Below are 16137 nucleotides of genomic sequence, written 5' to 3'. Positions count from 1 at the left end.
TCGCTTCAGCAGGAAGCAACAATTCAGAGCCCATTAATCCATAAAAAGTAAAGGATTCACAATACGGGAGTCTGTATTTTTACCTCCATGTATTTAGAAAATGATAAAAGCCATTGCACAGCAGTACAACAGAACTCCACCTCCACATTTACTCCATCTGTGGCTGTGAACACACACTCACCCACTAGCGACTAGGGCCTTGAAAACACACAACCACAACAGTGGGCAGCCACATCAGCACCCAGGGAGAAGTTGTGGGGTTGAGTTCCTTGCCCAGAAGCACCTCAGCTGTGGATGTCGGTCCGGGCGAACGGACCAGAGACCTTCCGTACCCAAGCCTGCTTCTCCAACCATTAGGCCACTGCTTCCTCCAATATCAGAGAGGAGAACGAACATAGTCCCTCATACCCAGAAATTATGTGGTTGAGATTCCTGCATTTGGGGAATTTGGGAAATCAGCACAACCAAAGTGCAATGGCTGAGCTTTGTCTTGGGTGAGACAGCTTCATGATCGCTATGTCACTGCCAGGTAAGTCCAATCAAGAGTCGGTCCTTGTAGCTGACATGTTGGATTTGGGAAAAGTAGGCAGGCATGAAGACCTGAGCCACTCTGATGAGACCCAAATCGTTACTGCCAGGCGACTGGGTCAGGTCAGGCCGGGCATCATCAAATGACAAGGCTTGTAGTGTGCAGCTGGCCAGCAGTAGTTGGTATCTACCAACAGTAGCCTGAAGATGGTCAGACTACCCAGCCCGGCACAGGGTTTTAGATGCCCAAGGCTAATCAATGAGCAACATGTAAATTTTGTGATGGTTGCAGGAGCTGCTGCCCACAGACGGGCCAGAGTGCTTATGCTATCAACTGCCCACTATCAAAAGCACCTTCAATGGACATAAACTGGACCTTAGAGCAATGAAAGAAATCAAGATAGTTTTCCTGCAATGGCTTGCCAAGTAAAAAGGTGTAGGTAAAGAACCCTCAACTCGGCTCAAATATAAGACAGGTCTTTACATACAGTCCAATCATCTGTCGGATGCTTCTCCACACGGCACAAACAACAGAAGACATTTGAGCTCTATTTCCTCCTTTGCTGGCCGGACACTGCTGCAACTCTACTCCCCACTCCAGCCCTGCGTTGAGACTGGGGCTGCCTGTCAGTTTCACATTTCTGAATTCGCTCCAGTCCAGGATAAGATCCTGCCAGGTCACGGAGACATAGAGGCAGTCAGAACAAAAACACTGAGGTACAGCCTGGGAGGCAGTCAGCACTAAAGACAAAGCCTCATCTGGCCTTCTGACTGAACGCAGGAGAGATTTCTGAAGATGAGGAGATCTTGTACGCCTCAGTGAGCGGCAGCACTGGCTCAGGGCGAGAGACAGGAGAAAAAAAAAGAGAGAAAAAGAAAACAACTGAGCTGTAAAACTGCACCGAGTCTTACTACACATTAAAGCGCTGTTCAGACGGGTTGAGTTTTATTCAGGGTGGTGAGGTGAGGCAATTTTACTACAGGACGTCTGTAATGCTCATATCTGATTTGCATGGGATACATGTCTGTAGAAGTGGCTCCTTGATTTAAATCCATTTGACAGTTACCCTCGTTTCTGACTGAGACTAAACACAGAAATGTCTTTGAGACATCCCATTGAAAATCTCTGGAAAGATTTGAATGTTGCGTCTCAAGGTTTTCCACATTTCCTCACAGACTTGACCTGATTGACCTGTGTTGAATGTTGCAGGCATACTTTCAATTTGCTACACATTCAACAGAACATACAACTAAACACCTGCTTAAAAAACCCTCAAAAACCTCCTTTTTCTCAGGCTGTACATGATTTATTAAGATTATAGAGATTATAGACTATTAAGCTAAACACTAACAACTGAAGAAATGTCTATGTACTAATAGCTGGTATTTCCCTCCTTGTCTGAAATAACTTCAGTTAGACATTTCCTATGATGATCTACGAGTCTCCAGCATCAACTCTGAGAGGTTTTCCCACTCCTCCATGCAGAAGTCTTTCAGCTGTGTGATGTTTCAGCTGTAGTTTATAGACAGATGGGCTCAAACTTTCCTCAAGCTCCTCTTACAGTAAAGGATTCATAGTGGACTCTATGTTGGAGAGCTCTCCAGGCCCTACTGCAGCCCCCAAAAGCAGCCCCCAACCATGACAGTCCCACCTCCATGCTTCACAGCTGATATGGGTTCTTATGCTCAGATGCTGTGTCTGGTTTACTCCCAAAATGTCCTCTGTTACTGTGTTCAAATAATCCCACTTCAGCTTCATCTGTCTAAAGCACCTTGTTCCAGACGTCCTGATCTTCTCTGAAACACATTTATCTTGTGCTGCTGTTTTTCTTTTTCTTTTTCTTTTCTTTTTGACTGCATAGGGTTTCCTCTTTGCACACCTACCATGACAATCAAATTTGTGTGGTCTCCATCTAATGGTAGATGCTGTACCCTGACATTAACTGTTGCAAGAGCTACCTGTAGATCCCATGATGACATTTTAGGATTGTTGGAGACTTCTTTACTCAGCTTGTGGTCTGCTGTCGGACTGAATTTGCTAGGACGGTCTGACCTGGACATGCTGGCAGTTGTTGCACTTGTAAATGATTTAGCGGACGGTGGAACGGCTTATTACCAATTGTTCTCAGATCTTTTTAAACCCCTTCCCAGACTCCTCAGCATCATAACCTTCTACCTGAAGGCCTTAGAGAGCTCTTTGGATCTCACCATGGTAATAACTCTTAACTTTACCAATCAAGTGCAAAAGCAAACTATATATCTGCGGTTTAATTAAGACAGGCTGCAGCTGATATTTTGCACCTGACATTTTAGTAGTAAATGTGTGTGTGGGGACTTTCCGTACTGCAGGAAATAACTTTTACTGGTTTAGTGATATTACCACCATCTCTCAGTGTTGTTCACATAAAGATCAAATGTCCAGATGTTTGAATATGAAATATATATATATATATATATATATATATATATATATATATATATATATATATAGATTCCTCTTTGCACAATCTCTCTAAATCATCCAGCGACCTGGGTCCTCTCCTCTGCACTCTCCTCTTCAGCTCACCTCACAGGTTTTCAGGGACTGAGATGACCATGGGAGGAGCTTGATTCTGTGTGTGGTGAACCATTTCTGTGTAGATTTGGCCATATGTTTTGGGTCATTATCTTGCTGAAAGACCCAGTGATGACCCATCTTCAGCTTTTGGGCAGAAGCCACCAGATTTTTATTTAAAATGTCCTGGTATTTCAAAGCATTCATGATGCCATGCACCCTAACAAGGTTCCCAGGGCCTTTGGAAGAGAAACAGGGCCACAGCATCACTGATCCTCCCCCATATTTCACAGTGGGCATGAGGTGATTTTCTGCATACTCATCTCTTGTGTTACACCAGACCCACTTAGAGCATTTGTTGTCAAAAAGCTCTATCTTTGTTTCATCTGACCAAAGCACATGGTCCCAGTTGAAGTTCCAGTACTGCTTAGCAAACTCCAAACGTTTGCGTTTATGATTGTGAGTGAGAAAAGGGTTTTTCCGTGCATGCCTCCCAAACAGCTTGTTGGCATGCAGATAGCGCCTGATGGTTGTTTTGGAGACTTTGTGACCCCAAGAAGCTACCATTTGTTGCAATTCTGTAACAGTGAGCGTTGGAGACCTTTTTATTTCTCTTTTCATCCTCCTCACTGTGCGTGGTGGCAAAATAAACTTGTAAACAACTGTTCCAGTTGTTATAAACTTCTCAATAATTCCTCTGACAGTAGATATGGACAGGTGTAGGTGAGTGGCTATTTTCTTGTAGCCATTGCCTGACTTGTGGAGGTCAACACACATCTGCCTTACTTGAATGGTATGTTCCTTTGTCCTTCCCATGTTGAAGAGAAATGGGCTCTGTGTCACGTCATATTTATACCCCAGGGAAACAGGAAGTTGTGAATTACTAATTAAAATGTTCCTACATACTCTGATCAACTTCGTAAACTACTGTAGAATTGACAGAAATACTTTAATTACATTTATTTCCTAAGAAATGTTAGGGGTGCCAATAATTGTGGAACAGGTGATTTTATGAAGAATAATTATTTCTTAGTCATTTTACTCTTTTTTCCATCGTGGTCCTATATTATTTAGAAAAAAACTCTAAGAACACATCTTAACCAGGGGTGCCAATAATTATGGAGGGCACTGTATATAGGGAGTTGTAAGAGTAAGCTGTGTCAGAGTGACATACAAAGCAGCTGAATGCACTAATTAGAAGGAGTGTCCACAACATATAGTGGATCACCAGTATGGTGCTAAGATACATACATGTCACAGAGTCCTGAGGTTCCACAGTGGAACCTATTCCTAGAAACTATTCCAGTGGGTGCAGAATGGACTCCAGTGAGGCAGCAGTGATTCATTTAGCACTGGAAGTACATTGTACTCAGCGCCCAATCTGAATAAATGACACAGCCGTGCATAGCGTTGGGTTAGTTAGGGTTAGAGGACTGTGTGTAGGGTTTAGAGATATTTTTAGACGCATGTGTCGTGCCAGGCTTCGGGGCATCTGTAGACCTGAACGCCTCACTGCCCCACGGGGCCTTACTCAGAAACACAACTAATGTGGAGAGAGTTATTCTCTCTCACTCACACACACACACACACACACACACACACACACACACACACACACACACACACACACACACACTCCCTCTCTCTCTCTTTGCCTGCTCAATCACACGTATACACATGCTCATCCTGCATAAAGATGTAGATCACAATGCAAAACACGTAGATTACAATATGCAAATCACTGATGTCCAATGAAAAACATGTATCTCCATTTTTGACTGCTTAGCATTTTCTCCATGGTTTGAACCCTGTAGCTGCTCTGTATACTGTGCACATAATTCTGGATGAATGGACCACTAGAAATGCTCTAAATGACTTGGAATAAGCTCATATTTTACACTGACTTCCATTCAAAGTTAAGAGCATGTTTGTCTTCTCCTGTAAAGTCACCTTTTTTTCATGTTTTGCATTAAACAGCGACGATATAAAGATGCATCTGTGAATGACCAGATATTTCTCCCTGAAGAGCTTCTTTTGGAACCATAGCAGAAGCTTTTTCACTGCAAGTGCGTGTGATGGTCACTTTACTTTACTTGTACATGCGGGAGAGAAGAGATGACGACAGGTAACCGCGCATGGTGGTTAGCTCTAGGTTGTAGCCCGTACGTTCTGCCTACTGCTGTTATCCTGGACTGTGATGAGTGGAGTGAGGGGGCTCCCCAGGCTAATAAATGGTCTCCATTGCACCGCACCTTCTCTGTCTCTTGTGTGTTGCCTCTGGAGGATAGGGCAAGTACCAAGTACAACCACCCAGTACCCTCTGTCTCCCTAGGAGCGTTCACCTCACCAAGCCTCTATCACATGTGTTTGATTGCTATGTTGTGTAAGTAACTCACAAAATTCACTCCTATATTATTTTAATGTCCCTGTTAGCCACTATAATACAGTCCAAATCTAACCAGCTTAAAATACAGCCTCCACACAGGGGGGGGTAGCTTAATGTTCTGACTAAGATCCCCAAAGAAAACAATGGGAGAAGTACCTATCCCCATAAAAACTGTTGTTTTTTTTTCTCAGACAGATTCATCAGGAATTTACTGTAGAGGTCATGGTAATACATTTTCACATAGCTTCTAACATCACTAACCGATATCATTTACAATGACAAATTTACATTCTGCACAGGTTGGAAAATAAAGTATAGCCAACCTAGTGTGTTGTCCTTCTTCTGGACAAGCTTGTACATTTTACTCTGTACCATAGCGCCGATCTCATGTAACAGAGTTTCTTTGTTTCATATGCATGAACCCCAGCTTTCTTTCCCGGACTGAATATTTACACTGACGTCTTTCTGAGTAGTGTTCAATATGTGAAACCCACACTCCCAATCACCCAGGAACCTCACACTTCCAATCTCATCTCTCGATTGAAACATCTTTTGCAAATTAGCTCTTGGAGGCGTCATTTACACAGGTTAATTAACAGAGGTTCACTTACTTTTTCTAGCCTGCATCTAAAGGATTTTTTTTTTTGCTCAATAAAAAACATAAACAGAACAACTTCCGGTGTCAGTAGTTTAGTTAGGTTGTGTTTGTCTATAATTGTGACTTGGATAAATATCAGACCACATTTTATTAAGTAAATTAGTAATTAGTAATTAGTAAATCAAAACAGAATCCAGGTCTTTTCAAAAAGTTCACTTACTTTTTCTAGCCTGCACTGTGGATGTTTACTCAATGCACCTTTTGTGTTTCAGTAGTTTAGTTAGATTGCACTTGTCTATAATTGTGACTTAGATAATGATCAGACCATGTTTTATTACTAATCAGTACAGAAATCCAGGTAGTTCACTCTCTTTATTTAGCCTGCATTGTGGATGTTTACTTAATGCACTCAATACAATTCAGCAGGAAAGCAATAGTTTAGTTCGATAACCATCAGATCATATTTGATTAGTCATCAATGCAGAAATCCAGGTAGTTTAAGTGGGTTTGTTTATGTAGTTAATTAGTTTATAATCTGTATAATTGCAGTTTTTTGTTACTGTATGACATTTCGAGCCATCGGCTAGAATGAATCATGAAGAAGAAAGGTTAATGAAGGATAAATGAAAAAAAAAAGTGTCATATGAAAGAAAACAATCATTTCCATATATACTTTGGAATCTGGATTTAAACAATTCATATGATCCATTATGACCCAAGGCCAGGTGTACCTGTAACCTTTTTACAACATGTATTAACATAACTGACAATGTTATTAGTAACATAATAGTGGACCAACATGACAACTTCAACTGTAGACTTTTGATGGAGATACAATCGATATTCCACTTTAGAATATATTTTGGAATATTTCCATAAAAAAAAGACAAAAATGGAGCTACAAGGTTTTTGCATTGGAGTGACTATATGTTTCTGTAGTAAATATCTGATGTTTTTCTTGTACTCTCTCCACTCCACCTCACCTCCATCCTAAGGTTTCTGTATTGCATGACATTGGGAAAACGAACAATGTGATTCATTTTTCTCTGAGATTATATATTGAGACGCATTAACTGATGATTAATCTGCAAACTTTACCTTTTTTAACGCAAATTAATCATCCTACCAAGTTTATCCCCAACTTCCTCCTGGAGATCTCTCTCTTTACAGAGCCTAGTGAAGTATTACCAGGTTTTTACTGCGATGTAAACACAGTGTCGCTACTGTTGAGCTCAGAGGGTAGGTGACACTTTATTTACGCTGAGATATGAAATAAATCTCATAACTAACTCTCATTCTCTTACAGCTGCTCCTCTTTCAGCTCTTAGCTTAATCCAGCCCAATGAGTGATCATCCATTTGTCTCTTAAAAAGTATTTTCTTTATTAAATGATCTATTAGTTATCGTTGTGTTCAAGGCTAAAGTTCTCAAAACTACACCAAGATATTATAAGAAAAAAACACTGGATTCCTCTAGACAGTTTATTAGGCATTGTTCTCCCGTCCAAAAATGTAAGGATGTGCTAGCTAGCATTTTAACCAGAATTAATCACATATACATATATATATATATATATACACACACACACATACACACACACAAATACACACATACATATATATACATATACATACATACATACATACATATATATATACACATATATATACATGATGTTAATAATACACTCAGTTTATCCAGGAGTTCATTAAATAATATTCAGGAGGGATAATCTGCCTCTGGTAGATAGATCATGAAAAATGAGAACTGTGGGAAGCCCTATGTGACGCTGCACGTCCTGCAAATATGACTGTTGCTCATGCCCACATTGCAGTGACGATGCTGGAGCGATATATTGTGCAGCTCTACTGCAGAACTCCTCTCTAAAGGACCATCACCACAACAGTCGGTCCAGATCTGTCACAACCCCTCGTTTACTCCTCATCCCAAAGAATTGGCCGTGCCCACAGAGACTCGGGGCTCAACATGCAGGGGATTCATCGTTCATCGTCTTCCTCACACACGCTTCTTACTGCTATGGGTTTATGCTTTCTGACAGCACTACGCTGCATTGGAATAACCTGAGGAGATACCCAGTGCGTCCTCTGTGCTCAGAAGTTCTCAGAAAACGTGCTCTTAACTTAGCTTAACAAGCTCTCCAGCCCACAGAAGAGAGGGACCTGATGCAAACATGAACGGAGAATCCGTAAAACTGTTAAAATCATGATGTGGCGTTGATTGTGGAATGCTAGAATCAATTATAATAATACAGAATTAAAAAAAACTATACAATTATAAAAAATAAAACATATTTTGGACTATTTTTGAATGCAAAAATAAATAAACCAGGCCTGTGTACTGTTCTCTTTATTTATATTCCCAAACATTACATTATATTTGATTTATTAAATATTATATTTTTAAAAAATTTAAATTAACAAATGCATCAATTTCACTTATTTAAAAAAACCGAACTGTGCTGAAGGTTAAGGCTGAAGAACTGCAGTGCTCTGTATGAAACTTGCTGGTTAACAAAGTGCTGGTTGTTCTGTTGCATATCCCAGCCAGCTTTGTCCTCAGTGAGCTCTGTACCAGACTGCTGTTACATCAAAAGTCTCAAAGTGTAACCGGATACACCGACGCGAGCGGGACGGCTCAAATGTCACTTCCAACAAATGGTCAATACCCTGTGAGCTGGACTCCTAATCCATGGACACCAAGCTTACTCTGTCCACTTGTATAATTAGGCAGTAGGGCTGTCACTTACTCTTAGAGGTCCAGAGTTCTTACTTGTGCTTTGCTATAATATCTATGTAATGAGATGTAGTAATATGGAAACTGGGGGAGGGGGGCAATGATGATCCATTAAGTCTGATAACATGTAGAAATAATTGGGAATACATCTACCTGGATTAGTCCTACACAGACATGTTGATTTCTGCAGGGTTAAAAATACAGTATAACAAATAAAATGAATAAAATTCATCGCAGCAGCCCAGTCTCAGTGATGGGCGTACATATTTTGAAGACGTTTTTAGCAGCACGCCCCAACCTATAAGTCCATATATGGAAACTAAGCTGCAAAGACCACTCGTATTAAATTCACTGTTTCAATAATGTCACAAAAATCAACAAATTTCCATATCTCCTCCTACTTCCCCTACAACAGTCTAGCCCCGCCCATTCACACCGCAGTTCTTAGGTGTGTTTAAGCTCTGAGTGGCTTCTGATTAAGGCACAGTACAGATAAATGAGCCAATTTGCAAATCAGACAACTTGCTAATTTTAAAGGCAGATAAAAAGAGGCAGGAAAATTACACCAGTGACCATTACACCATTACAGTAGCGACAGATTCTTGAAGACTACTATTGAAATCCTCTCCTGTACTGGATACAGTGATTTTTACTCAACATCTGCTGCTCTTCATCTAATTAAAACAGTCTAATAACAAATATACGATAACACAATACCACATGATAACAAAATTCATCCCAATATGATAAAATAGCCATATTGCTCAGCTCTACTACTAACTAAATATCTGTGAGAAAAAGAATAATAGCTAGCCCTCTGATACTAAACGAAAATTCGTGCGTTTTTACACCTGCACTTTTTAGTCCAGTTAAATTGGACTCGGGTTTGTTTGATTCGTTTGGGCAGGTGTGAACGCAGTAATGGTATTTGGATGTGGACAAAAACAACCGTGCAGAGACCCTTGAGAGGAAGTGGTGTCAGCATGACCTCAAATGAACTCTGGAGCGGTTCGTTTGTGACAAGAACATGATCTGACCCAAATATCAGGTGTGCTCCGCAAATGATAGCTAAATGACTCCTGTAGCCAGGTGTTAACCTCCTATACTGCCCAGATAATTAGTGCTACCACAGCCATGAACAGATATTGATCTCTGCCGTTGCTCAATGTTAAACTGCACTGACCTTCTTCCTGTATTTACTTTCTTGCTCCCGCCCCAGACAGGTCTGACCAAGTTTACAAACTCCACTGATTCAGACCAGAGCAAACCAACCATAGGTGTGAAAACGCCCCAAGTCTAAATCTACACCCAAATCCTGGTTTGAAAAGCTGAGAAGAGTTTCTGTGTATTCTCCTGTCTATGTTCCAACTTACCAGGAAGGAAGCGGAGGCCCTGAAGAAGCTGTCGCTCTTGGGAGAAATCCACCATCAGGTGGGTCATGTTGTCTGTGGCTTTGGGCTTCATGGTCAAGCGGAAGGCCGGAGCCATCGTCACTCTTAGAGAAAGAAACAGGGGCAACACTTTACTTCATTTAGAGGCACAAGTGTGAATACCACTTCACTGCCAATTTCAATCTCATATATGTAGTCAATATCAACTGCCGCAGTCATGCAAAAAGCTTGTATCTCCATTTTTTGCTTATTTTGAATTTTGGACTTAATTTGCCAAATAGTGAAAAGCAGTCGCTCATTACACTGTGTCCACAAATATATGTGATATATTTCATATATCCCTATGTCATATATGCCTGCTGTCCACTGAAAATCATACATCTCAGTTTTTGTCAGTTGTTTTCATGGTTTGAACCCTGTAGTCACTCGGTACACTCTGTAAGAAATTCTGGATGAATGGACCAATAGAAATGCTCAAAATTACCTGGAAATAAACTCTTATTTTACATTGATTTCCATTCAGTTAAGTCTATTTTTGCCTTTGACTGTAAAATCACCATTTTGCATGTTTTTCATTAGACAGCGGTGATCCATTGTAGAGATATATATATATCACATAAAAATCTCCAATTTTCACTTTTTTACAAAATTCTGGCAGTTGTTTTCTACATTATGTGGAATTTCATGATAAATAGACCAGATGCTCTAAAATGACTTGGAATAAAATATTTTACATTGACTTCCACTGAAAAGGTTTTTTCTTTTTCCTGTAAAGTTGGCATTTTGAAGATACAAGGATTTTATGCGATGGTCGCATAATACTGTATTATTACTGTTGAAATAGAATCAGTATGTCCACATCTGTATTCTATATAAATAAGGTTTGCTGCTATATAAATCTTAGTGGCATTATATTCATTATATCTGTTTATTATACAAACAATAATAGTGTATATCACTAGAATTAAAATAGTTACACTTCAATTGCTAGAGACATGCTCAATAATTATGCTCTCATAATTTACAGAATTATGTCTATTGTAACACTAGATAAAATGTCTATTGTAGCACTACTCTAAATATAGTCTTACCCATTTAGTCACGACCTAATCTTTTTACAATTAAATAATACCAGATTAAATGCAAAGCCTCTTTAGCCATAGCATGATGAATCGTATGAAGCATTATAAAGCCCACATTCATTATAAAGCCCACAGCATGCTTTATAGCCACAGCACATGACAATGTGTAATATTTCATAGCCTAGTAAAAACACTTATGCAACACAGAGGCCAGATATAAGCACATAAAAGCGTGATAATAAATAACTGCACTGTGACATAACTGTGACAACCCGCCTCTAAACCACCCACAGGGAGACATGTCCAGGCACACCCTGACCAAAAGGTCACTTTCCCTGAGGTTCGCTACACACAAACATGCACACACACACCCACACACAAAGATACCCACATACTCTATACAACTTAAATACACTATATATACAAAAGTTTGTGGACACCCTTTCTAATAAATGCATTCAGCTACTTTCAGTTGCACCCACTGCTGACACTCATGTGCAAATGTACACACACACACACACACACAGCTTGTCCAGCCCCTGTAGAGAAGTACTGCCAATAGAATAGAGTTGGGATAGAATATGGAGTTGGGGATGAGGTGGGGTGGCGATTGTCCAACACCCTGGCTCCAGAAATGCTCTTATTGCTGAATGCTCAGCAATTTAAATCCTCACAGCAATACTCCTCTAAAATCTAGTAGAAAGCCTTCTTCTCTTGTCAGTAGAGACAGTTACTCCAACAGAAGCAGGATAAACTCTTTTTTTAATGAATTGATTTCAGAAGAAATGATGAATGAGCAGGTGTCCCAATACTTTTGTCCATATAGTGTAACATCGTTTTCACTCATTAAAACGAATATTAAGTGATATTAACTTAATATCTGAGACTGTGTGTGCAAACAGCCATGTGTAACAGCTCTGTGAACACACACTACAGCACAACACAACACAAACACACACACATGAACACACATGAACACACAGCAGGCGTGCTTAGAGAAAAGTGGAGAGTGTACCGTACCTATCTTTGATCTGTTTGGCAGCCTTGGAGGGGAAAGAGGGAGCAAGAGTGAGGGAGAGAGAGGAGAGAAGAAGAGGGGTCGTTAGTAGAGCCATGCAGGTGAAGGGTCAGCATGCAGTACTGCTTAGCACTGGACACACACACACACACACACACACACACACACACACACACACACACACACACACACACAGTTTCTCTCACACACATTCACTCAAATATACAGTTGCAGTTGGAGGTATACATACACTCATCATGGACATGAAAGTCATGACAATATCAGGTGTTCAATGATTACTGTGATCACTGTGCCAACTGTTAAGCATGGTGGTGGTAGTATCAGGCTCTAGGGCTGCTTTGCTGCCATTGGAGCTGGCACACTGCACAAAGTGGACGCAATAATAAGGAAGGAGGGCTACCTCCGAATTTTCCAGCATGACCTTCAGATAGATGGTTGAAACTCAGTTTGGGTGTTCTAAAAGGACTAAAACCCCAAAGACACATCAAAGGTGGTTGTGAAATGTATAGATTAGGCTAACATTAAACTTTTAGGATTGGCCTTCCCAAAGGCCTTACCTCAACCCTATCAAAATCAGCTGACTGTTCTTAGAAGTACCAGGAAAAAAAACAACTTTAATTGAATTCTACCAGTTCTACCAAGACCGGTGGTCAGATGTCCAGCCAGAATTCTGCCCGAAGCTTGCTGATGTCTACCAAAGGCATCTGGTCAGGATGCAATTTTCAAGAAGGACATTTAATCATATACTAGATGTGCTGTATGTATAATTCAGACCCTGTGCTTTCAGATATGTACACTATATGTCCAAATATTTGTGGACACATTTCTATAGATTGCATTCAGCTACTTTAAGTTGCACCTGTTGCTGACACAGATGTGCAAATGCGCGCGCGCACACACACACACACACACACACACACACACACACACACACACACACACACACACACACAAACACACACACACACACAAACACAGCTTGTCTAGTCCTTCTGTGTATCAGTACTGCCAATAGAATAGGACTATGCCTAATTCCAGTTGTGGACTAAAAGGGTGTAATGGCCCCCAGCTTTGAGCTGTGGAGCAGTGGAACGGACTGTGTTCTCTGGAATGATGGATGGTGGTCCATACAATACTCTTGGGATGAGTTGGGGAGTTGGGGATCATCCAGCATCCTGACCATCACATCAATGCTCCAAAACCCTGTATAATTTAAACCTTCAGAACACCCAATAAAATTGACCAAGGCGTATTGTAACTGATTCTACCCATGTGTGTCCATGATGAGTGTATGTAAGCTTCAGACCACAACTGTACACACATTAACACAACCATATAGTGTAGTGCACTTTATAAAAACCAACCCTAAACTGTGGAGGAACCTTGTAAGGTACTTTGAGGGACCTTTAAGGAACCTTTTCTTCTAGAAACCTTTTCTTGAAGGTTCCTGAAAGCACCCTAAGAGGTTCCTTCACAGTTTCAAATTGAAGTTCCTCAAAGATCTTATAATTTTACGAGTCTACAGTGGATACCTGTAAGCATACAGAATGCACATATGTGGTAAGTGTTTCTTATAAAGTGGCCAGTGTGTAGAAATGCAAGGTAGGTGTACTAAATAAACTGGCATCTCGGTGTAGAAGAAGACAATCATTAATGAGGTCATTAATACTTTTAATTATTCACCCAATTTACCTGTTAGGTTTTAATTACCAGTAGAAAATGATGCAGTGTTCATTATTCATTAATGCACTGGGTTAAATGGTAGTACAAAGAGTAGCAGTCGTGCAAAGAATATCAGCGTAGTTATCAGGTGAGTTCAAGATCAGAACAATGAACAGAAACCCCAGTGCATCTCCACTCGCTGATTTTACCAGATGTAGTCAATCAGATAAGACATGTGTGGTGTTTAAACTGGAGCTACGAGGCTAATGTAGCTAACAAGCACTACAAAGCAACAGGCACCCAAATCTTTTCCATAAATACATGAGCACACACTTTCCTCAACCTGATCAAACATACAGCAGACTCTCGTCAGTGTTGTTTAGCTGAATGCTGGAAGCAGCTAGTGTAAAATACAGGTGTTACGGCAGCCGAGGCCCCGAGAGCGCACAATTGGCTTTGCTCTCTCCAGGGTGGATAGATGGCGCTCTCCCCCACGTCGCTTTGCTGCGGTGCTGGCCATCACTGGCGTCTGCAGGCTGGAGTTTTGGAGATGGGTGTACAGCGCTTCTCTTTAGGCGTGTTGGTTGCCTGGTTATGTGGCTTCGGCGGCAGTTCGAAAAATGAACGGCTTGACTGCACACGCGTCGTAAGGGGGTGTGTATTAGTCCGTCCTCATTGGTGACAGGGCATTGCGTGTGATGGGGGGGGGAGGGGGAGGGGGGTTGTATGGGTTGGGTCATTGGTGGCCCAAATTGGGGAGAAAATTGGGAAAAATCTGACGCAATTTATAAATAAATGTAAAAAATAAATTAATAAATTAATAAAAAAAATTAAAAGTCTTCATGTCTACTTCATGAGCCTGTGTGAGTTTAACAATTAGATAATTTGAATAGCTAAAAGGTTACAACCTCGGTTGTGGTTGTAAGGCTATAGTAATGTGCCATGGGTGCTGTTCAAGGGTTTAAAAGGAGCCTGTTTTTAGGTTTGGATCACTATTGACTTCTAGTGTTTGTTAGCTACATTAGCTTTTAGCTCCGGTGCTAAATTAGAAGAGAAGTAAAATTCAGACACTACACAAACCAGTGCATCTCACTGATCATCATAAATGTAATAAAAAAGTAAACGTCAGTAAGTCATATTTTACATTCATTATATGTGTGTATAATTATAAGTGACAAATTTCAAGTCTTTATTTGTTTTACTTCTGATCAACAAGTCTTATAGAAAATCATGAAAATCATAAATCATAAATTAGAATATTTTATTTCATTTTTTGAATAAATTAATAATCAAACTGCATCAATAAAAAACAAACACAATGTTAAATATAATGAATACAAAATATGACATTTTACCATTTTGAGTTTTATTATAAATACATATGAAAAAAAAAAGTTATGTTATTCTAATTTTTTGAGATGCACTAGTATATCTTAAGATACAAGAAGATAATCCATTATTAGTCCCACAGTGAGGAAATACATAGTGTCACGGCAGCCAAGGGATAACAAGACACTCAGTTACAAAAAGTAGATAAATTAGCAATCTTGGGTGATCAGCTACATTTGAGATAAGTAGAAATTTGTGTAAATTACATTTTTGGCTGAATCATTCATTTAAAGGGGATAATTCATAATAATTCAGCAGCAATTTCTCACTGATGTCAAATCTATCCAGCATCATTCTGTTAAAGCACTGACTGTGTCCGTCTACTATACTTAATTACCTCCTTCTAAGCATAACTGTCTACTAAGCATATATGGTCTAAAACCAGTTGCCTCTGTTTTGATACTGGAATTCATTAAAAGATGAGAAAAGAAGAAGCTACCTTAGCAAATTCCTCCTCGTCTTTGATATCCAGGGCATGGTTTGCAAACTCCAGCAACTCCTCAGCACTCTCCAGAGCATTGGTGCTCTGAGTCAGCTGGTTCTGAGAAAGAGAAAGAGAAAGAGAAAGAGAGAGAGAGAGAGAGAGAGAGAGAGAGAGAGAGAGAGAAGAAAAATGAAAGTAAGAAATCAGGATCATAACACTACGAATACATTCACACATGTTTATCTTTTTAAGGAGAACACTTAAAAGATATTCAGTAAACTACAAAGTCACAGCTTGTTATCTGTGAAAAATCACAGTCACGATGCATTA

General features: G+C 40.1%; 1 protein-coding gene and 1 non-coding gene across 4 annotated transcripts in view; both read right to left on the bottom strand.

The window, feature by feature from the left end:
* Positions 1-16137, bottom strand: part of fsd1l (fibronectin type III and SPRY domain containing 1-like) — a 69433-nt gene that overhangs the window by 18529 nt on the left and 34767 nt on the right. For all 3 annotated transcript variants that reach the window (XM_072656304.1, XM_072656396.1, XM_072656482.1), the window contains exons 4-6: positions 15823-15924; positions 12314-12336; positions 10194-10315 (exon numbers count right to left, since the gene is read on the bottom strand). In XM_072656304.1, coding sequence (XP_072512405.1) covers positions 10194-10315; positions 12314-12336; positions 15823-15924 — 247 coding nt within the window. The remainder of the gene's footprint in view (positions 1-10193; positions 10316-12313; positions 12337-15822; positions 15925-16137) is intronic.
* LOC140538237 (U1 spliceosomal RNA) lies at positions 380-537 on the bottom strand. The gene has a single exon (XR_011977723.1). It is a non-coding gene; the product is annotated as a U1 spliceosomal RNA (small nuclear RNA).

Source organism: Salminus brasiliensis, chromosome 1 (genome assembly GCF_030463535.1).
Source record: "Salminus brasiliensis chromosome 1, fSalBra1.hap2, whole genome shotgun sequence".
Lineage (NCBI taxonomy): Eukaryota > Metazoa > Chordata > Actinopteri > Characiformes > Bryconidae > Salminus > Salminus brasiliensis.
Note: the sequence above shows the minus strand (reverse complement) of the source record. Positions and strands in the feature narration are given on the sequence as shown.